The 24,768-nt window shown below is 41.4% G+C and overlaps 1 protein-coding gene across 2 annotated transcripts in view; it reads right to left on the bottom strand.

The window, feature by feature from the left end:
* cyfip1 (cytoplasmic FMR1 interacting protein 1) overlaps positions 1 to 24,457 on the bottom strand; it is a 37,493-nt gene extending 13,036 nt beyond the window's left edge. Inside the window, exons 1-22 of one of the 2 annotated variants that reach the window (XM_006790384.3) lie at positions 24,187 to 24,457; positions 12,852 to 12,972; positions 12,347 to 12,436; positions 11,925 to 12,002; positions 10,306 to 10,407; positions 10,042 to 10,223; positions 9,144 to 9,240; positions 8,849 to 8,977; positions 8,669 to 8,773; positions 8,250 to 8,341; positions 7,289 to 7,406; positions 6,701 to 6,823; positions 6,481 to 6,606; positions 5,948 to 6,114; positions 5,033 to 5,180; positions 3,340 to 3,493; positions 2,820 to 2,976; positions 1,918 to 2,014; positions 1,485 to 1,561; positions 532 to 640; positions 328 to 447; positions 18 to 217 (exon numbers count right to left, since the gene is read on the bottom strand). In XM_006790384.3, the coding sequence (XP_006790447.2) occupies positions 18 to 217; positions 328 to 447; positions 532 to 640; positions 1,485 to 1,561; positions 1,918 to 2,014; positions 2,820 to 2,976; positions 3,340 to 3,493; positions 5,033 to 5,180; positions 5,948 to 6,114; positions 6,481 to 6,606; positions 6,701 to 6,823; positions 7,289 to 7,406; positions 8,250 to 8,341; positions 8,669 to 8,773; positions 8,849 to 8,977; positions 9,144 to 9,240; positions 10,042 to 10,223; positions 10,306 to 10,407; positions 11,925 to 12,002; positions 12,347 to 12,436; positions 12,852 to 12,968 (2,588 nt within the window). In that variant the 5' untranslated portion in view covers positions 12,969 to 12,972; positions 24,187 to 24,457. The remainder of the gene's footprint in view (positions 1 to 17; positions 218 to 327; positions 448 to 531; positions 641 to 1,484; positions 1,562 to 1,917; positions 2,015 to 2,819; positions 2,977 to 3,339; positions 3,494 to 5,032; positions 5,181 to 5,947; positions 6,115 to 6,480; positions 6,607 to 6,700; positions 6,824 to 7,288; positions 7,407 to 8,249; positions 8,342 to 8,668; positions 8,774 to 8,848; positions 8,978 to 9,143; positions 9,241 to 10,041; positions 10,224 to 10,305; positions 10,408 to 11,924; positions 12,003 to 12,346; positions 12,437 to 12,851; positions 12,973 to 24,186) is intronic. The other variant, XM_035907472.2, reaches the window with a different exon arrangement.
* Positions 24,458 to 24,768: the final 311 nt, after the last annotated feature.

Genomic DNA, 24,768 nt, shown 5'->3' with positions numbered 1-24,768 from the left:
TTATTCTGAAATATCACCTGCTGGTAGACCCGTTGTAGCAATAGTTGGGTAAGAAGTCGTAGTTGAGCTCCCAGAAGACGTGCAGCGTTATCCTGCCATAAGGGGCCGACACGTTGTGGTTGGCTTCGCGGAACATGGCGTCAAAGCTGTCCAGAGTCAAGAACTTGCTCAGGAGCTTGTGCGTCATGCGGTTGACCTCCAGAAGGCCTTCCAGCTCCTTTAAACAAGTCACACACCACCAACATGTGTTTTAGTTAAAAAAATATATATATAAGTCAAATGAAAAACCCCAGGACTGATCAGCTAAATTAAATTACAACTACATACCATGATGGAGGTGAGATCCTCACTCTCAAAGCGACTGATGGCCAGCTCCATAGATTTGTAAAGAGCAGCAGAAACCCTCTGAGTGATGAGTCTGTTGAGATCGATGGAGCGGCCTAGAAGCTGAGGTTCACAGCCAGTTAGTTAGAGACAACATGAAGGTGGGAGTACAGCGAGGTGGAAAGCACGACAGCGTGCAGCTTATACCTGGACGTGGCGTTGCTTCAGCAGAGTCTCGTAGCGGTTAGAGGCCGGCCAGGGAATGTTGGCTCCTTGGTTCTTGCAGTCAGATCTCAGCCGTTTGTCAAGCAGAAGACTGAAGGAGGATTCACATGAACACGGAGAGAAGTCAAGGTTTGTAAAAAATAAATAAATAAATAAAAATAAATAAATAAATAAAATAAAAAAATCACACCTTTAGACCTGCTCCTTATTTCCTGGCATGTATCTCTGGTTCATTTTAATCATGACCAGAGTTTCTAATGATGAGGTCAGTGTATGTACACAAACCTCGGTGAGCCATAAGCTCAGACTGCTCTAAAAGCTCAGTGAGGGGCAGCCAATCAGAACAGAGATGGCTTCAATGGGGAGAAACTCAAATGGTTAACATAACACAGGGGCTCCCCCGAGGTCCAGTGTAGGATAAAGGAGGATTATTCTGAACTGTGAATTATGCAAAGCTATTGTGATAGAACGGGAAGTGAGCTGAACAGACCCTGTTTTAAACCGTTCCCTCAGATCCCCACAATCCTGGAGGGTAGAGGTGCATTTGAAATTGTCCGTCTATGTCCTGTTTGTGTCTGTCATAATTGACATTTGCAATATTACAAATATTAAATATGCATTAAACTAAATAATTTGTACCTAAGCACATGTGCTACAGCACCTTTATCCCCTTCATCCTCCCACAGAGTTTTTTAATACCCTCTGCTACGTTCACACTATCACTCTAGCTGGACGACAAATAAGCTAGCTGTCGTTGAGGCCTTTGAAAAGGGTAAAAACATTGGAAAAGTGATCCGACTGCTTCTCAAACTAATCATGCTACTTGATTACTACTGGAATCAACACATTAGAAAACAGACGAAGCAATCAAATCCTTTTTTATGAGACTGTGTGTCTGTAGTGTCTGTACATAAGGGGGAGAGGGGTCGACGTACCTTCCAGCTAGAATCTTGTAGTACCCAAATATCTGATCAGCAAGCTTGTAGACAAACTGATCAAAGCACAGGTTAACCTGAAAAACAAAAACACAACATGTTTAAAAGTTTCAACATAGATGACCAATGAAATAGTAATTTCTTCTGGTTTAAGGAGAAAAATTATTTTCACAGGTTTTGGAAAGAACAGAGCCAAATCCATTCTACATGCACATTAACAAAGCTCTGCAAGCGGCTACATAATGAATAGAAATGCAGCTACTCAACAGCTCATGAAATGGACAGGAAACTGAGATTAATGAGGTGACTATAGGAGAGCCTGTAAGCAACAAACAGCAACAAAGCAGACAGGATATTTAGGAAAGCCGTGCAGTCAGAGGTATTATAAGGACGGTGATGCAGCCACCACATATCTGAGATCATGATCCTTTACCTCTGCCTCTATTTCATCGTAGAGGAACTGCTTCTTGAATTTGGTCAGGGCGTAGTGTGCACTGTCGTTGTACAAATCCAGAGGATATAGCACATACCTGCAGGGGATTAAAATGTTATTCTAGAATTAAACAAACCCTGCAACCGTGAGAGAATTAATCTGTTCAGCAACAAAAATAAAAGCTGAGACGTGTAAAATAAGAAGCTTCATTTAGTTGCAGCAGCAGTTGGTTAAAAAAAGGAAGCGTTACATCAAACTGATCAGTTCGATCGTGTTCACTCGAGGTTAACCATCGTCGTTCAGCGCTGCTCTTTGGAAACTTGCAGAACTGATACGCGCCACACAGACAGCTGCTTAAATATGTACGACCTGCACAAAACACTTACTCTCTACGTAAATAAGAGGAAAACGCAGGGTTTTTCTTTTCTTTTTTCCCCCCAAAATTTTGGGTGAATATTTGAAGAATTACAGCACGTATGCTTCGTGCCAGCTGATGTGCTTAATGGCTTATGTAAAACCTGCCTCGTATCAACGTAATCCTGCAGCAAAGATTTAAAGCAGACATGAAAACATTCACGGATAATCCCAATTTTTGGGATTTCATCCAGGGTCCTATTTGAAAATGGAAGATGAAAAGAAACGAGCGCTGAAGTTGTCAGAACGCATCTGTCCAATCGCAACCGCCAATCGCAACCGCCAATCGCAAAGAGCCAAGTTTCAAATTATACCATGGAGAACATCTATTTCCACTGCTGTGAGAAAAACACCAAACAATCAGCCCATCTTTCACATAGGATGAAGAACATAATAATAAGAATGGGAGGGAAACTGTCCAGTAGTTATCAGAGTTGGTGGTAAGCAGTGGAAATAAATGTTCTTGGTTACAAAAGAAGCATATTTACTCCATCATTGAAGCCTCCTTAGTCTCCAGGATGTGATCGGTGAGGATCCAGGGCATGGACATCTCGATGGGGAACTGGATCCTGCGACCCATGGTGAGCTCCAGAAAGAACTCTCTGAACCACAGCTGGGAGAGGTCACAGCACTGCTGCAAGGTCTCTGAAGGGAAGAGAGGGGAGATGGAAGAAGGTTACATCAGAGTCCCCTTCCAAAAGCCGTCAGGGGCCTCAGGCTGGTGATGATATTTATTGTTTGCTGAACAAAATGATTTGAGTTTTAGACTATGATTTTCTGAGTGTGTGAGTGTTGAGATGTGTGTGAGTTGGTTGGACTTTTTAAACAGAGCTTCAAAGTCCTGTACTTGAAGTTATGAGTGCTCAAACCCTCTAATCCCAGAAATGTTCATTAAATATCGTTAAATATCCAAAAGTCGTGATAGGAAAATAAAATAAGAATCATCTTATTCTAAGGGAGGCAGAGATGAAACGTTCTCAGGTGTGACTGATTGCATCTGCCTCTTACCGCTAAAGTTCAGCAGGTGAGTGTAAAAGAAGGACTCGCGGTGAAATCTCTCGATGTCCAGGATGGTGGGGCCCTCCAGGCCGCTGCGCAGAGTCTTCTTTGAGCCACTTTTCTCAGCAATGAGCGACTCCAGCATGGTCCTCACCATGTAGAGCTGCATCAACAAAGAGAATTGAGTAAAGGAAGACCTCATTAGTGCCGGCGCCCTGCTGACTGTACTCACAACCCTGCAAACACTAATCTCATTACAGGTGGGCAGCCGGTATGAAAGCTCTGTGTTGCTTTCAACATTTTCATCATCTCAGTCATTCCATAGTGGTGTGGAAAAGTGTTTGCCCCCTTCCTGGTTTCCTAGTGTGTTGCAATGGATCTGCGCTTCATTGTGTTTATTTTTTTCCTCTTAAGCTAAGGAATAAAATACTGTAGCAGTTCAAATATTCCAGGTAACTGCTGTATCCATCTCAAATTAAAAGTGCTTTAGCATGGATAGAAACTCTTTGTTTCTCAGCAAGGCTTTTATTTTGAAAGAAACTTGTTCGTTTTATTTAAAATACGGTACATGTGATTATCTATGGTGTCATCCTCTGACATTTCTTATTAATTCCCATGTTAATTAATAAAGAATAACTGAGGACAGGATGTGAGCGGTCAGTTATTATGCAAAACTGCCTCCACAGGAAGCAGAATTATATAATCCTGAAACAAATCAAAAGCTAACTGTGCTGATGCGCTCTAGTGCGTAAACAAATAGTGCCACACACCTGCACACACCTGGAAAACAGATTAGTTCTTGGAAATGACCCCTGAGCTGATAAATCTGTCTGTAGTACAGAACATAACAGATGGTACTACTGAGTCTGACATAAAACACAACTTTAAACCCAGCACCACACAGGATGAATGGGTTTAAAAAGAACCCAAGGTGAGGTGTGCGGTGTAACGGCCGATGGTGAAAGCAGAGGTCTCAGAGCCACAAACTGAGTACCGTAAACCCAAAAAACGTCTTAGTCCAATCCCGTAACACCTTTTGCACAGAAGATCCACAATTCATTAAAAAGAAAGAAGAAAAAAAAGCAACCATCTTCTGAATCTTTCATACTACAAAATATCAAAAGCAGGTAAGAGGATCTTTGAAAAGCTAGTAAATCCAACATCCCCTTCCAATTCTCAGTGAGAGGTGGTGATAGCTGGGCTGATGGATGATGAGTTTCCAGGTTAGGAAAAGTGCTGGAGGATCACCTACAGTGATTTACTACGCTACAGTGCATTTATGTACTTTTGTAACTTTTTTTGACAGAATACAGAATTATTGTGGATTTTGATTAATTTGTCACCATTTTATCCACATTAAAAAGGCTCCTTACTGTAAATACCCTCTGCAAATTTTAATGTCAAACCTTCACCACCAGGGGGCAGTGCTCTACCCGTGGGTTTGTTGCCGTTTTCAGACGTAACCTTTGATATCGTTTTAGTCCTACTTGCATTTTCTCGAGAGGCTTTACTTTATACGGCACACCTTTTCCTGTGTTCTTAATAACTTACCTGGCTGACTTACACCACTGTGTGGTATACACTGGTACTACATGAAAATGCAGTTCAGCCAAAATGTAACTACACGCAAAATGTCTATGTAGCATCCTGCATCCTTATACATTAAAATGAGTTATGATAAAGAATGTCAGTGAGGTGAGACCTGCGTGCTGGACGGCCCCACGGCGCGGCGAGGAACTTTAATGTCAAAGCCGCCCTTTGGATCTTTTTCTCCACGGAGGGCGGGGTCATTGTGAGGCTCCCGGCCGGTCTCCCAATCGCACACCGTCTTTCGGATGGCCTGGAGGACGCTGGAGAAAGAAGGAAAAATGAAATATTTTTGGATGAGACGGTTTTACTTTGTGTCTTCAGCCAAAAGGAACGTTCTGTTTAATCTACAGCACTTAGGCGTTTACTGGAGCACCAACGAACCGAAAATGAGAACGCGTATAAATGGTGCTTCATGCAAAAACTCCAATATTACTATTCACTATGTTAACACACACAACTTAATAACAGATGAGCTAAACATGGGTAAATAAATTGACATTAAGCAGGAAATTATTTAGGCAAACAGGTTTTACTTGAGTAGGATGGCCAGATATTTGAAGCAATAGTTTGCCAATTAATTTGAGCATTTTTAATTATTATTTTTTTGTCCATCTCAGACAACGAAGCAGATCGCAATCAAATTACTAGTGGAGAGGTTCCGCACTCTTATTTTGAAAGCTAAGTTCAGCCCAATGTGTCCCTGTGGGCTCACTCACTGGCTGGATCGTTACTGAAGCGGTCCTCGTTATCAGTTAACCGCCTCTCCAGAGAGAGCTTTGTGTCCTGTGAATGGATGATCTGCAACACAAGCTTTGTTCTGCTCTGGAGATCTCTAAGGACTGTGGGGTGGAAGTCCAGCACAGGATGGGGGACTCAGCTGATTGCACCATGTTGTTTTATTTGCATCACGAAGGCAATTTAAACATTTTCGGGGGGAAATCAGCGCTTTTTAATAAACCATCACATCTCCCACAAACTGGATCTAAATCTGTGTGCGATCTAAATCTGACTGTAATGCGAGTCGAACCTCTGGATGACATTTTTCTTCTTCTTGATAGCGAGGCGCAGCGGATCACGCAGAGAGACCTGAGCAAAGTCCTGCAGAGCTGAGTAGATGGTGTGACGGATGGCGTGGTTGAACACGCTCTCCATGCGTCCCATCAGCACCTGCAGTCCCTTTATCATTGCAATCACCTGTGAAAGCACAACAGTGGATCAGGGACGAGAATTCAAGTGGATCAAAAGACCAATCTTGTCATTCCATGAAAAATCAATCAGCATCCAAGTCCTGATTCCTTCTGGCTCAAAATCTGCTTCCAATATATTTATATTTTAACACTCTGAATGCAGCTTATGTGAAAATGAGGAACAACACTGTTGTTCACGTATTCTCTATAACAGCTTGGACAGATCACATCCACCAAGAAACGTAGAAGGACGTTATGTACAGTGGGTACATAAAGAATACGCTGATCTGGTAGGTTGCAGTGGGAATGTTTTTCCGGTCTGAATGATTTCACATGGAGTGACCATTTAAATGTGTGCACTGATGTGACAGACCTCTACGAGGGCAAACTTCTCCTCGCTGGTGTAGTTGTATCTGGTGGCCCTCTCGTACTCCTCGGCGTTGTCGGGGCACTCTTTATTGGAGTACTTGTCTGTGGGATGTACCAGTTTCCAGGAATACTGCGGGAAGAGTTGGGAAGGGGGGAGGGTTACCCTTTCTTTTATAAATACAAACATCTCAGCTGGAATCACTCATCATGTGTTTTCTCCTCACCACTTCCATAACGTGAGCGCTCCACTGTGAGAGCAGCTGCATGCCCTGCAGGGCCAAGTCAAACAGCTTCCTGTACTCAGTGTCAGTCTTCTGGGCTTCCTGACGCCCTGACCCGGTCACCACCTGCATCGGCACACAAACAAACATCATTTAAGGCTCAATCCACACAATCCTGACTTTCTCACAGTACAGATTAGTGCTGAAAAAAAGAAAATCAGCATAAACCTAAATACTAATAAAAAACTGCCCTGTTTGAATTTATCTTTCCTGCCCTTATCATTCCTGTGTTCAGTGTATTTCTGACCCACAAGTCAGTTAAATTCCCATCTCAGTCACACTAAACAATGACCCCTGAAAATCCGCCGGGTTAAGACATCTGCTGAAAAGCCTGTTACATCACAGCTGGGAATTTAAATATACCCTGAACATAAGAAAGCTTTAAAAGCTGGAGCGTGTTTCTCTCTGGTGAAATAAAGGTCAGCGGGATACTGACCCTCTACAGCAGCTTATTATGACAATAAACCTGCACCGCATTCAATCCAATACCTCGCTGATGATCTTTAACCTCCGAGGGAAAGCCACACTAACCTCACTGTTGCTGTAGCGAGCGAGCTCGGAGATGAAGCGCATGTGATCGTCTCGGATCTGAAGCATCTGCTCACAGATGTTGTACTGAGGGCTGCTGGATATGGACGTGCAAGTCCACCTAAAACATAAGAAAGAGGAGAGAATCAGAGCAAGGAATTATGGGATAAATGAGTGATGATAAAGAAAAGCATCCATAGGAGAAAAACAGCTTTAGGTGCCAGCTGCTAAGATTACGCATAAAACCAAATGAAACCCGATAGAGAGGTGGTGCATGGATCGAGTAAAAACGTCATTTTGAATGTTTGTTTTAGCGTGAGACCACACGCCTGCCAAAGTTCGACTCGATCACAAAGATGAAACGCTACAACGCACCGACGCCACGTCAACCCTTCACACTGACTTATGAAAAAGTCACATAGTAAGAACTTCGTGTCCGTGCTGTCTGCAGCTGTCCAAGCCTGTTCCTACAACAAAGCACATTCCCCGCCTGGGGGGACGACAACATTCAGCTGAGGCAAAATCATCAGTCCAACAACTGCTGAGAGATTTCACTGAGACTACAAGACAAGAAATCAAACTGTGGCTCACATATTTTAGACAAACTGACATCATCGTCCCTACAACTATAGCAGACCAGGTGCCCAGACCGCATTTTTATCCCTTGTCCCATTTATCGGGACAATGTCTGACATTTTGAATAACTTTAGTTGAAATAAAAGTCTGCAGCTAACAGTTTAAAGGGAGAAATCTGTTCTGAGCAGCATTAAACTGCTACACTTTCAAATTAGATCCCATCATGCTGACGGTCACAGATGGTTGGAGAAAGAACTGCGATGAACAAAAAGCAAATTTAGTTTTCGACCATTCACGCTTTGAGCGGGAGAAAAGAAAAAGAAAATCATAGTTTTAACAGTCTGTCAGCTCCTAAAATTTCAGCCACGCAGCTGTCTTCTGCTCTCACCTGGACTTGTTCTCTTCAAAGTGAGCGCTGGTCTTGATGTACCGGGACAACTCAATCTGCATGTCTCCAAACAGCGGCACCACCTGGAGTTGCTGCGAACACCAAGAACACACGAACCATTTAAAACCGTGGACAGCAACCATGATGACAACCACGAGGTGGAAACTAGCATTTTAAACACTGATTTGACGATCGATAAAGCTAGCATTACCATTAGCTTTTTACATGTGGGATTTTATTCCATGGTTTGAAGTTTTGGTATTTATTTCCTAAATACATCAAACAGCCGTAAAAAGACATTTTATATAACGTATCACTCATCATCAGTTTTTTGTTTTTCCCAGTCAAGAACAGATGTGTTTGTGTTTTTTGTGAGTGCTGAACCGGTGTTGGTGTTCATGTCACACGTCCCGCCGTACCTTGAAAAACTTGTCGATCTTGCTCAGGTTTATTCTCTTCTTGGCATCCAGTTTGTAGATGTTGCTGCTGTTTCCATCCATGAGGTACAAGCCGAAGCCCATCACCTGGAGAAGAGGAGAGCTGTGGTTATCCTGTGCACAGCGCTCCGGTTTAAAACGAGCCTCCACAGCGTCACTTACTTTGAGCAGCATGTGTTTCTCGCTGGGAGTGAGGTACAGCTTGTTGTCGTAGTAATCGGCACACAGGTTCACGATATCCGCCAGCAGCTCTTCATATCCGTGGATCACCTCCAGCTGCTGCTGCAACGACTGGCAGAGGGTACACAAGAGTTTAATATTAAAATATTTACTTGTCAAATCCTTCTCAGTCAACAGGTGAACACCGTGTGCCAAAGAATATGGAGAAATGACCGTATATAAAAGAGATTTGACGTTATGAATGCTGCGAGGAGTGTTTTACACTATTTAGACCAACCTGGGTGATTTTGTTGTGATTAGCCAGAAACATGGACAAATTCTGAGACTCCTGAATGGACGAAGGCTCCGACATCTTTCTGAGAAACTGAGCGGCTCTGAGCAGAGGAGAGAAACGGTGCATTAGTTTTAAAGACCAAACACAGCCTCTCTATACCAGAGAGAGACGTGAACACATACGTCAGCTGCACTTGAAATTCCCAGAGATCAACTTATGTATTTTACTTTGAGAAGAAACACTGACGGGGGTGCTACCCCTGAAGTCAAGCTCGCTGAGATTCAAACGTGACGGAGACTTTTACTAGATGCACCTATGGTATCAAATCGAGACATCATATAACGCGTCACTTTGTTCTGGCATTATTGCATTCACAAATGTGACCGTCCGCCCAGTATGGAGACAATAATACCCATCAGCCTTTTAGCGCTGAGTGTTAAAAAGGTCATCCTGACAACTCCCTGATGTTAGGCAGGCAAAACTGGACTGATTTATTTTCCTGAAACGTCCTAAAATGTGGCTAAAAAGCTGAGCAAGTTAAAAGGGAGAAAACAAATAAATGAACATGAACTTTTATCGTGTTTACTATGAACACTTTGACATCATACTGAAGCTCTAAATGTCTGACCGCATGTGGGAAGCTCTTTTACCAATTTCTGTTCAGACACTTGCATCTGTAAACCTGCAGACACGCAGACAAATAAGTCAAAGCAGAAGCAAGGAGGGTCGAATGAGCCTCTGCTCTTTATCTTACTCCATATGATTAATTCCATATATTCCAACACCGAGATCAGGAAGGGGACAGTAAATGGTTTCCAGGTTGCTGACTGATGCTGCCATCTAGTGTCTGTGGGGCTAACCGGCCTCGTGAGTGCAGGAGAGCGTGTGTTTTATGGAGTACCGTTTGTACGCCGAGTGGTCGTTTTTGACGCTGCACTTCATGTTCTTCAGCTCGTCCAGCACGGCAAACATGTTGATAAACTTCCCGAGGGTCAGCAGGTACGCCTCGGAGACAAAGTCCTTCCTGCGCTCGGTGTGACACAGACGGCGGACCTCGCCGCAGAAACGATCGATGGCTGTGCGCTGCGGGAAAATAAAGCAGCTTTAGAGGATTTAGAGACGGCCGGTCATCATCAGTATCTGCTGATCAAAGATGTGATGATACCTGGAAGTACATGAAGTTCATCAGTTTGGTGACTTCAGGCTCCAGCACCTCGACAGTCTTCTCATAGATCTCCACTCTGTTGGGCTGCTCGTTGCATTTCACCTGAGAAGAAAGAAACAAATGCAAAGAGCAGCGTTCATCTTATGAACCAAAGAAAAACATGACTTTTTTTTCTGACTGGGTCCTAGTTACAGCAGATTCAGTAAGTCGAATGCTCTCTGGAAGCTGAGACTTCTCTTAAAGAATCAGCAGAGACAGAACAGTCTGACCCTCCTCCACCTCATCTACGGACAGCACCAAGTATGACTCTACTAAAGTTAACTCTTTTTTGCCTCACTCAGCCCTCTGTTGCATCGTCAGCGTTAGCACCGTGGTGTCACAAACCAACATCCCAGCTTTAGGTGACCATCAGATGTGCACAATGCAGTTTAATCAAAAGGCTCGACTATGAAATTGGTTTAAAAATAAAAAATGTTTTACTGTTCACGTTTTCATCATCCAATCAGTTTAATGTTCATGAAATAAAAAGAAATTTCAGCAGAAATCAACACAAAAATAAAAACAATATCATTACATCACATCTATGATCAACCTGCGATCCACTACAAGAGACCAAAGATAGGAATTAAACAAATAATGATTCCGTTTTTGTTTTTAGTTTAAATGATCTGAAAATAAACTAAAGTCCCAGTTAGCATCAAAATTAATAATAAGCATGAATTAGGCTGCTGGGGGATTCCCATGATGCATTGAGTTTTTCTTTTTCAGTCACTATGTGTTAATAGACCTCTCTGCACTGAATCATACATGTTATCAATCTCTGGCTCTCTTCTACAGCATGTCTTTTATCCTGTCTTCCTTCTGGCCGCCCCTCCCTGAGCCTGGTTCTGCTGGAGGTTTCTTCCTGTTAAAAGGGAGTTTTTCCTTCCCACTGTCGCCAAAGTGCTAATAGGGGTTCATATGATTGTTGGGTTTTTCTCTGTATGTATTATTGTAGGGTCTGCCTTACAATATAAAGCGCCTTGAGGCGAGCGTTGTTGTGATTTGGCGCTATATAAATAAAATTGAATTAGTTCATTGGCAAATGTGACAAACTGATATCTCAGCTTTAAGCTGCATCATCACTTATTCCTCTGCTTATTGTTAAATATTTTCTCTTTTTTGTTTGTCTTTTGAAATTGTGAAAAATAATAAAAGAGTGATGATGAAACAAACAGAACAGAAAAAGGAAGCAATTCAACAAACAACACCCAATAAAGTTCCTGATAATATGGTATATAGTACATTAACTATTAAAATACCTTTGCATGTTCCAGTTTAAATGTATGTAAGTGGAAAAAAAATGAAAATGAAAAGATATGCAAATAAGCAAATTAGAACTAAAATATCAAACTTTTTACTTTTTTGTTTTTGATATCTACAATTATTTTGTACCTCTGTTGATGAATTTACCAGTGTGCATATATTAATTAACTTATTCATTCATTTTTTTTCAGCACTCCTCCGTGTAGAGAAAAACAAAAATAAATACATTTAAGATGTCTGATGTCATTTTCTCTCGACACGCTGACTCACTGCCCTGAGAACAACCAAAGCAGTAACGCGCTCTGTAGTATTACCTGTGGTATTGCACGTGAGCAGCTCCTCCAGGTGTAGAGCATGACAGCGTACTCCTGCCCCTCCTCCAGCATGTCGTTCTACATGAACAAAACCAGTCACATCAGCGATTAAAGAAACGATCTACAATGATTCACAACAAAGCATGCATGCATTGAAACCCGCCCTGCCTGCACGCAGAGACCCCGAACCATCATCCCTCGCTAATGGGACACAAAGCATCGTCTGTCCCCGGGTCATTTCCTTCTGGGTTTGGATCCTGTTTGTGTTTGCCTGCCAGACAAACACCAAATGGTGGGAACCTTCCCAGGCCCCGTTTCCAGCAGGCCTTTGACCCAATTCTGACAGATTTATTTTTCCCAGTAAGTCAGAAGACAAAAGCGAGCGATCTGAAATCAGAGCGAGCGTGAACGATGTACTGTACCATGCTGGAGTGGATGGTGGCCTGCTCGATGTACGTGGCGATCCCGGTGACGAACGCGTTCCTGTCCTCAAAGTTGGTGTTGAAGTTGGGCTGTGATGGAAAGACGGAAAATGAAAGGTAAGCATCGTATAACAGCGCTCACACGGATAAAGAACGTCTGTATACTGAAACCAAATCACTTTCGATTTCTTCTCCTCTGAACTTCATGTTGAACACTTCACGGCTGGTCACAATAAGCCATCATTAGACTAGATAATTATATCTAACGGGGCGATTTCATCGTATTTCTGGAATCTGTGGAGCTTGCTGATACACCTTGCTGGTTCTCACAGCGGTTAAATGTACTTCACTGAGGAATCAGTGGGTTAAATGTGTCCATAAGGTATGCTCATACACTGCACATGTTTGCACTTATATGTGGGTGTATGTTTATGTTTGTAGTGACCCAGCATCATTCCTATTATTTATGTTAAGAAGTGTGCTTCGAGGTTCCCTGAGTACTGACCTGGTACATGACGGAGGAGGGGAGGGGCTCGATGCATGGCTGCTGGTCGGGGAGCGGTAGCTCCTCCAGCAGGTCCACGTTGGAGAGAGCATCCTCTAAGGTCACTGCAGTCGTCATGCTGCTGAAAAGCACAAGAAAAGAAAAAAATTTACTAATTATGTCCAAAGTGTAAACTTAAACTGCTGCTCATTATAACATCTGTGATGATTTCAGCTGAATCAGGTCAGAATATTTTCTACCTTCGAAAAACTCCATGTGGTTCAGCCCAGTGATGCCGTATTTTAATATTTTTCTCACTTTAAAAGAAGTTCAGTTTAATTCATTCCAGGCTTAGTTTTCCCATTATTATAATGTGGGGCAAAAGATACGATCAGAGCTGTTATTAACATTAAATGTCCCATAGGCTTCAACACTCAACCAGCTGGTTATGAAAACAGGGAGGACGTGGAAGGGAAGAGAAAAAAAAACAACAACCACCAGCTGACGGATTCAAACCCAGAAACTTTTTCATGTAAGGCAGCAGTGCTGTTCTACTCATTTTCTATTCGTCCTGATCAAAGTGTGCAGGCAGGGGCTTATATGACTCCCATTTGTTTTGCCTGTCTGTTGATCAAGTGCAACATTAGAACGACCAAAGTAAACCCTCAGAGTAAAGAACATCTTAATCGTATACCATTTTATGTTTTTTAACAGCCAACACTTTAGCTACGCAGGAAATAAGTCAAATGTGCTATTGTCTGTTACAGTAAATACTTCTACTGTTTTATGCTGGTTGCACATATTGACACCCTCTGTAGCTCATCACACTGTTACCAACCTGCATGCAGCTGGAATGACAACAGCACTAAAACAAAAAGTAACACTGAGGCTGACGTGACTCACCAGTTTCTCAAGTCACACAAACTGTTAATTAAGTGCAACGTGACATGAGTTATTATTCCATAATTTAATTTACCCTGAGAGAAACACGAACAGGCGCCGAGCGTAATGTCAGACGTTTGGCTGCAGATTATAAACGTTAGTCTTGCACTGGTGCAGGTAGAAACATCATCCACCAGGTCACTGGTGGCCCATGTAGGGTTCGAGGTGGAGTTTGGATTCAGTCTGTTAAGAGCTAAAAGCTGGGAGACTTTATTTAAGCCTGGATTTTGTTTTACCCTCATGCTAAAATAGGCAAATGTTCAAACTCTAAACCAAGACAGATGTTGAGAGACCAGAGGTAAACTAAACAACTAACCTACTAACCCACAGTGCATTCTCTAAAGTAGTTCCGCTAACACGGCTTAAACTAAGACAGCAGAGATTTTATTTGCAGGAGGCAGCTCAGGTGCCAGGTATTAACCTGTCGGCCGGTCTGTTAGCCTGCGGGCAGCAGAATAAGGGAGGGGTGGGGGGTTGCTAAAGTCATACTGAGGACCTCAAACACAGTGAAACGATGCAGCGGCAGACAGAGAAGCTTGAGCTTATTCCTTGAAGAGAAGCTTCACACCATGTTTAGATTCCCCTTTATGCAACAGCCTCAGACTGGCCGGACACTTCCTGTCCAAAGCCTCAGCCAACGAGGTCACTGCTGAATCATGACCTCAGCGCTGCTGAAAACAACAATCTCACTGGGCTATTACGTTCAACTTCAGTCACTGTCTCGGCCTACAATGACAAACAGACTGTTTTACCACATTCAGTTTTACAATGATGCTCTCGTTCAGCCTTTCAACATTTCATTTTTCCTCTCTACAAAAGTCCATCGTCATTCTGTCCAGTTTATGCAGTTGAATCATAGTTCAAAGTTTAAGTAAATAAGATTAAATAGCGACGAGTTTCTCCTTTTTCAAAGTTTAATAAATCTACTATTAGTACTGACCAGAATTCATTTCTTTGGCGATGAGCAGCCCACCAATCCGACAGCAGCTTTTTTATTTACCTGCTAATCTTGGCACAATTTTCCTGCCTCAGTTTCATTCAATTTTATTTATACAGTGCCAAATAATAACAACAGTCGCCTCAAGGCACTTTATATTGTAAGGTAGACCCTACAATAACACAATCATATGACCCCCTATGAGCTAGCACTTTGGTGACAGTGGGAAGGAAAAACTCCCTTTTTACAGGAAGAAACCTCCTCACCCATCTGACCACAGGACTGTGTTTCATGAGCGCAATAGTGTGCCACATGTCCCAGTTAGTTTTATATTTTTATTTTTTTAAATACATCATCAATGACTCTGCACTGGCTGCTCATTTCTTTAAAGATATTTTTTTATTGTTTGACCGTTTGCGTTTGCTTTCTGACAAACTCTGGTTCGTCAGAGCCCGTTTCCTTTTTAAAACTTTTACAGATGTATTTAGTGTCTAATTTAGTGCTTTCTGATAAATGTTTTTGATTTTTTATACTTTGAGCTTATTTCTGTGTTGTTCCCAAAAACCTTCAAGCATATAATTACATTTCATTTATTCTGCTGATGCTGCTCGAGTTTTGCGTGTCACTTTAATCGATTCTATAATTTGAATTAATTCTATAATTTATTTTTGAAAGATTTTAGGCTTCTTTTAATTCTTTTATTGTGCATTTAGTGTTTTTGTGATGCATCCTGATGCTGCATGTGGTCAACAGATTTAGTTTAAAAGTGGACAGATGAGCTGTATTAGGAGGTGTTTGGTATGCTCTGCTTTGCTTTGCATTCTCACTGCTGCTGACTGTCCAACGTCACTGATACCCAACAATCAAAAGACCTTTTGCAATCAGAACTGACAGCGAGTCCAACAATTCACACCAACTGACCACCAAAACAAAAGCTCAGCGGTCACAGCGTGTGCGGGATCACCGAAGGGGTCACCGAGCTGCTGATCAGCAGATGGAAACATACCATGGAAAAAAAAAATTACGCAACTAAATAGATTTTTAAAAGTCTGCATCAGCATGAAAATCAGCCGATTCTTTGTGTACGGCAACTTGACTGCGTTTATTTATGCCATCCAAAAGTTTACTTTCATACGATGAATACTTCCCAGGTTACACGCCTCAGAGCATCTGCACATGAAACTTTCAGGGCTGAAAAACTAATTTAAGCTCCGTTAGAAACTGCAGCCAAATTCATTTTAAACCCGCTCCAAGAGTCACAATCTAAACACTAAATCTGGTTTTAGTTCCGCATGTTTTTCCCCTCTAACCACCTCCGAGTATGATGGGATGTGTTATCACCATCATCATTTCAAAAGGTAAACCTTCAAGCCTAACATCACAAATGTTTCATATTTTATTGATTTTATATGTAATGACACCCCCACCGAAAACAAATCATTTAAAATTAAAGGCTGAAAGTATCATCAGGATTTATGAAATGACTGTTTGGGTGGTGATTTGGGAAATAACTGTCAGCTGGGGTGGTTCATCTAAATCTGTAAACTGTTCTGGTGAGCTGGAGCCACGGCCCCACCCGTATGACTCATGGGATATTTGGTGGTTGATGCTAAGAAAAGAACATTTAATCATGGCTTCAGTGTTGTCATCCACACTGAAGAACAATAGAAGCTCATTAATCTTAATGCAGTCAGATACACAAAATTATTAAACAACTGTGTCAGAGTTATCATCTCCTTTGGTGTCATTTATTGAATTTGATGTTTGAAGTCTAAAGAAACAGACATATTCACAATTTAACAATTTATTCAATTAAAAGGCCTCAGCAGCATGTGGAAGAACCATAACAGCCGTGCACCTCTTCCTCATGCTGATCACTAACTTGGTCACCATACCAATAAACGACACCAAACACGTGTCGGTAGCAGAATGAGCTGTTTAGCACTGGCACAGCCCACTTAACTCTGCTGCTCAACTCACAAATGCATTTTCGAACAACATATATTCTTAGTTTTTGTGATAAGCTTCATCATCAAATGCATACCAAAGACCTGGATGGTGGAACAGAAGCTAAGGCATGCACTCCATAGTGATATCTATAGAACATGTGCAGCTGCTCTTCTGATGCACATACACAAATAGTTGCTTGGCACTGTTCAGACTTCCTCATATTAATGAGACTGCATAAAAAGTTTCACAACAAAACAAAACAAAACAAAAAAAATGTCTCTCTGAAAGCATTTCACTTCTAGCTTCCCTTTTTAAAAAATGTTTAACTATACAATAGCTTTGCATAATTCACAGATCCCCCCAAACCCAAATCCTCTTTTATCTCATACCGAGCCTTAGTGGAGCCTCAGTGAGTGAAACAAACCGTTTGAGCTCCCCTTCCTTCCCAGAACTGGACCACCGCTAGTCTGGTTTTGGTGAGTTTGGAATCCCCGTCTTTAAACTAGCTTTATTGTGACTGGATGCCTCTGACAAATAATTTGAGTAGCAGGAAAGTGGAACTTCTGATCCTTAGATTACCACATTAAACATATCAGCTCTGTCTGACATCACAGAGATCCAAAAGTAGAGCAAAATGTGATAAATTGGGTGCTCAGAGCAGTCAGGGATTACTGTCCAAACACTGAGCTCATCATTAGAAACTTCTGCCATGGGAAGAGGAAGAGGCAGACAGTTACAGTCTAGATGGTGACACGTTGTCTTTTCTTAAAAAATCTGAGACGACAAAATGACTGAGGTTTGTGACATTATTGCAGTTTTTATTTAAAAAATAGCATTTTGGTAAAATAAGTTATTGTGCAACATTTCACTTTCAGATTAACCTTTTCTTTTACTTTAGTCAGACCTGCTGTAGCACCTACAGTTCAGCTCCACTGATGTAAAAGCACACGTTTCTTCTTTTTTAAGTTTAATAATTCACTGTTGAACACACTACCAAATAACTGCTTTCAACATAGAACAAAATATCTGCAAGGCTGACTTTTGCAATAGCCAGCAGTCAGAGCTTGAATTCATATTGACTGACAGCATTGATTTTCATTGATTGCACTGCAATCTCACAGTCATTTTTTAATATCAGAGCCAACCAACACAAAAATGCAGTCCTGTTACTTTAGCTCCACTGAGGCGGAGCACAAGAAACACATTTCTATGCAACTTGTGCTCTTATTAAATGTTTTCTTGACCTGGGAGTAAAAATAGATTTGGCTCGTTGCAAAACAGTTTTACAAAAAAACAGAAGGAAGTCAGCTGGGAATAGATGCATAGAGCTGATGATTTATGAATTAGCCAAACAAAGATGAACTGCCAACAGTTAAGTAAGCACCATTACAGACTACAGATCAGTCATCAAAAACTGGCAAAACAGGGAAGTATAAACCACAGAGACAGAGCATGTGATGCGTGGTCGACTTCAGTACGGGGGAAGAACTCCTAATTTACCCTCATGTCCACTAAAACCGAAAGTAACCAATAAAAAAGGAGATGCAAATTTCCACAAAGATCTTTTTTCTTTTTTTTTTTAACTGAAAAACTGCTGCAGAGGGGAAAAAAGATGTAAGCATGAAGAACAACTGCTGCTGAGTCTGCTGATCAGCTTAAACTCAGGAGGGAAACCATGTCCTGTATGTAAGAAAAAAGGAACCTTGACTTCAGTCCACAGTTCCTGTTAACATGTCTAGAGTTATGTCCTCATACAAACGTTATTTTAGCCTGTTAGCTTGTGAGCTGTTGCACACACTCCTGAATGTGTCTGCAGGCGTAACAGTGCAATAAGAAGATTAAAACCACCATCAAGCTTGTGGCCGAGGTGTGCCAGACAGACGCAAACGCAAGCTAAACATCGACCGAGCAATTATCATAAACGAGAAAAGCATCAAGAAAGAAACAAGAGGTACAATCTGGCAAAGTGCTGATCCCAAAGAAAACTGCCTGTATGTTTGAAGGGGCAAAGAGCAACTGTAGGTGGGCTGTGCATGAAATATAAAAATTCACCGGACTTCCTACAGCTTCACCGCACTTTTTTTGACTCTCTAACCACTGAGGTCACAAAAAGGGGATATCCCTAATACGATCATCTCCCTCCCATTCACCAGCTCTTTAAACCTTCTGCTTGTGAGAGGCAGCCAATCAGAATAAAGTTATCTTGGGGGAGGGAGGGGGGTAACGGCTCATTTTACACAGAGACTGAGATTAATGCTAAATTATCAGATAAAGGAGGATTATTTTGAGCTGTGAATCAACCAAAGCCACTCTAGGTGATGCCAACATAGAAATTTAGAGGTGGAATTAGAAGAATGGTGGATGGGTGATTTTAAAAAAAGCTATAAATAAATAAATAACGGTAAGCAGTTGGATATTTAACATTTCTAACTGTGTGCAGTATGACAATCATTTGAAACATGAAAAAAAAAATCAGCTAAAGACAAAAAGTAAAAGTATGCGTTTTTTCTGTAAAATGACCTTTTAAGGTTATTTTCTGCAAACAGCAGCTGTGCAGCTTTCTTTTTTTTAAAAAAAAAAAGGAAGCATCAGTTTCTCTGACTGTATGCTTGGCACTGCTGGAGTGTAATTGTCACACGTCACATAAAAAGATAAAAACATGACACTTTAAACAAAGAGCAGCAGATCACACTCTCAGAGGATTTTCACATCAGCACGCAGGGAGGAAGCCACATACGCTTCATATTCCTCTCAAGTGAAAAAACAAACAGATGTAAATCTAAACCCTGCACAACATCAGGCTCACATGTGTTTCCAAACGTGGCAACCAGGCAACACAACACAGCTGCGTCGACTAACGCCATTCGCTGGGTGCATGAAACAGTACCAGCCTGAAGGAAGTCAGAGATGTTTTTCATGACAGAGGTGTGAAAACAGTTTTGCACTTTCTTATTTGCAGGTTACAAAACAAAGCTTTTGGTTATCAGTGCAGAATCAATTTGGCAGTCGAATTAGCTGATCCATCCGTCCAAGCAGCAGGGGCGGATCTACTGTGGGGCCAGCAGATAATCGCTTGCCACTCAAAGTGCCACCCTCATTTTGCACATGACAATGTTGTTTATTACAATAAGCTAACATTAACCCTTTGAGCCTAGCTACAATTAACAATGAATATAAATTATAAAACTAAATATATTGCATACTGCCCCCCTTAAAAATGGGAAACAGCTTTGTTTCTTGTTGTCAGTAGCAACCAATCGTGCAGATTTCTGATATTTTGTGTAAACGTAAGCATGTAACAATGTAATTATTTCTAATAAAAGATGGTGAAACTCAAGTTAGACTTGTGTTTCTAACTGGTCCACCTCATGTTGTGTAGCTTTCTGGATTTTATACTTATTGGGCTACACAATAAACTAAAAATTTGCATTTTTTAACGTAACTGAAGTGTTTAATTATTGGGGCTAAAGCCAATATAAAAGTTACAGACTAGGTTTATATGAAACACATGTATACGTGTATTTTAACCACATATAGCACATATTAAAGAATCTAACATTTGCATATGTGTAACAAAAAAAATGGCTTTGATTTTGCCACCCCATCTGATTTCCATACCACCCTCAGAAAATTTCTCCAGATCCGCCCCTGAAAAGCATCTTTGAAATATCCCCGCGTTCACCTGAAGTGACATTTCCTCGCTGCACAACACCTACAACATCATCCCGACCCAAACTTTGCAAAAATCGCGAGTTAATCTTGATTCTTGAGTAGTGTCGTTATGATAAGTCGTTATGACTAAGGAAAATACTTGGTACCATTTCTATACCACAGGGTAAAAACACTAAAAGATAAATAAATTTGAAGGTATTTCTAACCCTAACCCCCTAGCCAAATGGTACAATTATCGTCATTTTGGGTACAAAGGTAATCGACTACAGCAATCTGTAAAACACAGTGGAGGCCGTGTCATAGTGTGCAGCATTTCAGTCAGCGGTATTACAGAAAAGTCCCATCACATTATGATCATTATGAGCATCTGGAAAGTATCTAATTTGCCACGGCTTCATCAATTATCCCAAACACACTACCTATGCAACGAAAGCATACCTGGATAGAAAAAACACAGGGGAACACTATCAGTCATGGATGGGCCTTCCCGGAGCTCAGACCTCAACATCACTGAAGCAGCGTGGGATCATCCTGACAGATAACAGAACAAAAGGCAGAAACATCCAAAGAAGAGCTTTGAATGTCCTCCAAGAAGCCTGGAGAACTATTCCTGAAGATCCTCACAGAGAGCTGCTCAAAGACTCTGCTGAAGGATAAAGATGCTCAAACCAAAACTTGACTTCCAAGCTCATTACAATTACACAAACTACGTTTTTACCTTATATATTGCATTTCCATCTATGGTTTTCACACATTTCACTGCCCCCATTTCCAGTTTTACCAGAATGAAGGTCAAGCCTCAAACTGCAAACCCTACTTACTCGTTTACTTCTACAAGCAAAAGATGGAGAGATCTTTTGCATAAAGCTGATTCAGTCTTAAGAGGGCCAACAGATTCACATCTGCAGAAGTTAACAGATATAAAACACAGAAGCCTCTCAGCAGCTTCCTGCTGTGTTACAGTGTGAACAGTTTGCTATAATCTATTACCTGAGGTGTATTATTTAAAGGCTTACAGGACCACAAAAATAAAATAAAACAGCAGCTTCTACCAAAACAACATTAGATGTAGTCTAACCCACACTATCTTGCCTCATCACCAGCCCTCCCTCCCGCTTGCCTTCCTTCCTTCCTTCCGCCATATCTTCCAGCACACACTGATAAGTAAAGCACTTTAAAAGAAGAGTAATAACAAAGCTATGACAAACAGGGCAGTTCTTTCTCCTTACAGATCCTAACAGCACCCCCAATGTTTTAATATTCCCAGTAAGGCCCTTTCAATGGCTTTAGAAAGGTGCTCTGTTATATGAAGTTAATCTAAAGCACTAGCCTTTTAGACCATTAACTCAAAAGAAGATTTACACTTTGAATCATAAAACAGCACCCCTGTACAATTCATCCCACAATAATTTCACTCATAATTTTGGCTTCCTGACATTTTTAACCGAGACAAATTGAGGAGATGAAGCTGTGGCATGCTTACTCCACCTCACACTTATGTATTTGCATTCTTCAACTCAAGGAAATCCAGATATCGCTCTGGCTCTCTTGCACAGCATGTCTTTTATCCTGTCTTCCTTCTCTCACCTCAACCGGTCGCTGCAGATGGCCGTCCCTCCCTGAGTCTGGTTCTACCGAAGGTTTCTTCCTTTTAAAAGGGAGTTTTTCCTTCCCACTGTCGCCAAAGTGCTTGCTCATATGGTGTCATATGATTGTTGGGTTTTTCACTGTATGTTTTATTGTAGGGTCTACCTTACAATATAATAAGTGCCATGAGGCAACTGTTGTTGTGATTTGGCGCTGTATAAGTGAAATTGAATTGAAATAGATCTGAAAATTACTGTACGATTATATGAACTTTCTACAGAAAGTATTTAAATATAGATATATCATTTCTATATAATAACCGATGTCCTGTGACCGATGCCCTGTTAGAATGCCAGGGTTTTGTGATGTAAAACAATGACAACAAGATACATCACTTCAGGAGATTTTCCACCTTTAATGTGACCTTTAACCTGTACAATTCAACTAAAAAAACAAAACAAAACAAAAACAAAAAAACACATAAGGACCATTTAGGAGGAAATAAAAGAGTGAGAAACTTCAATAATAACCTAATGGCATAAATACGAGGATCCTTAAACAGGAACTGTGTTGGGCAACTGATTTTATTGCAGAATTCAGCGCATTTCTTCAGGTCCCTCCACAGGAGAGCATGACACTGCCTCCCCCGTGCTTCACCATGGGTATGCTGTTCTGTGGTCATGTGAAGTGTTGCTTTTGAACCAAACAAACCATCTGGAATCATGTTGTCATCAGTTTTTGGCTGTTGGTGAAGTCACTGTTGTGCCATGTTTTCTTCACGTATTGATGACCATCTTTTCAGTGTCCTATGCCATATTTAATGCCTTGGAAATCACTTGTGCACTTCACCTGACTGAGTCTTTGCAGTCGTGGCTTTTTTGCTATAAAAAGTAAAAATCATGAAAATCCGACTAGAGCAGCTAAAATTTGATTTTAAATCAGAGTCAGTGTCCTCTGACTATTTGGCATTAATCTGAATGTGCTTGGTTAATTATCCCCACGCATATCCACATTTATAAGTGGGTGCACACACTTATGCAAACATATTATTTTAGTTTTTCTACTTTAATCTCCACCCCCAAAAAAGGTTTCAGTTTGTTTTTCCTGTTAAATTGTGTAGGTTAAAGATCACATGTAGGGTTCTGAAGTGATTCATCAGGTGTCATCATCTATGATGCGGTTTTTATATCTACTTTATCTCAGGCATGGTGCAAACGAGCGCTTTGTTTTTGCTTATTGGTTGCTTCTTTTGAATAAAATAGAAGCCCAAACAGGAAGGAGGGCCTGACACTGCAGAGTATTAAAATGTGTAATATAGTTTATAGCTTAGAATGATTTTTTAGCAAGTATTTATATTTTATGTTGTCTTATAGAAATAAATATCAAGTTAAAAAAGGATTATGTTTATTTTGCTGTCTGCTAAAAATTCAACAAAATTTGAAATTTTAGTAAAGTTGAACTCACTGTCTCTGCAGAATGTAAACTGTACATCAACTGTAGATCAAACTTCAGCATCTGTTTGAGTAACCGAGACATCATTTCTCTTTCAACACATGTACACAGCACTGAGTGTCAGTACAGTTGGGGGTATATTCTGGAACTTTCAACTTTAGTCTCCAAACGCCGAATAAACCAAAATACCTAACTAAAACGCGTTCAAAGGATGACTGAGTTGATTTACTGGACCGTGAATGCAGCATCAGGACACAGGGGAATACAGATAGTTCTTGAACACACCTCTCCTGACTGTAATTCCCAAAGGAACAAACAGAAGAAGAAAAAGTCGAGAAAAAACCCAAATGTTCAGCCTCACGTTTTAAACTCGGCGGTTTTTAGTTTGAAAGTGAAAAACTTTGACAGTTTTAAATCTCTGACCCCAGCTCTCACTCCCGGTGCCTCTCTCTGAAGTCCAGGTGTTACTTTTATCAAGTAAAATTAACTCGTCGGTAATGAAACGCGGAGACAGTGTGTGATTAAAGTGGTTCTTTGGTGTGAGGCTGTCCTGCCTCCAACAGGACTCTGCGGTAAAAATGGCTCTTCGTGCCGTGGCCTGAGATTAGTCACAGCTCGGGCCTCGAGCAGGAAAACGGCTCTGCGACAAGCTGTTCACCTCCTCAGAGCTGATTATCTTTAGATCCGAGCCTATTTTTACCGCATGGAGCCCCAACAGGGAGGAAACTGCCGAACCGAAGCGGCACAACTTTTTCTTTTTCCAGCCGTGGGCGAGTTAGCTGGAAACCAACTCTGCGATCAATCGTTTCTACTCACCCGGAGTTGCTGGTTTGCAGGGAAAACTTGTGCCTTTATAACCCGACTACAGCGCCATAAAGCTGGGAAGTTATCTCTCTCGCAACCCTGGAAGTCCCGACTTTGGACGGCTTTAATCCAAGAATCGTGTCCTGCCCTCAGTCCGTGTTATTATCATGGGCGGGGGACAGAAGCAGAGCTGGGAGTTCCTGTCCCTGAAACAGGGAAACTCAACAGGAAACTGAAAGAGCTGCCGTGCTGGACTCCTCCGCTAGGGCCGAAACTCCGAGGATAAAAGGTGCAGTCGGAGGAATGTGCTGTAGAAGTCTGTCAATGTATGGAGGGCGGTTAGTGCCACAAGACGCAGCCGACAAGAATCTGCTCGAAGTGTGGTGGGTGGTTAGTACCCCAAGTCAATATCAATCTGTCAAAAGTAGATGGAAAAGGTGTTTGTGTGAATGAGTGAATAATGCACGCTGAATAAAATGCTTTGAGTGCTCAGGCAGAGTAGAAAAGCGCAGCATAAGGACTTTTTCCGTTTATGGAGAGTAGTTATTGTCACAAGATACAAACAAGAAGAACCTGCCCAAAGTACAGAGAACA

This window comes from Neolamprologus brichardi, chromosome 23 (genome assembly GCF_056152115.1).
Source record: "Neolamprologus brichardi isolate AB-2024 chromosome 23, ASM5615211v1, whole genome shotgun sequence".
In the NCBI taxonomy this organism is placed as follows: domain Eukaryota; kingdom Metazoa; phylum Chordata; class Actinopteri; order Cichliformes; family Cichlidae; genus Neolamprologus; species Neolamprologus brichardi.
Note: the sequence above shows the minus strand (reverse complement) of the source record. Positions and strands in the feature narration are given on the sequence as shown.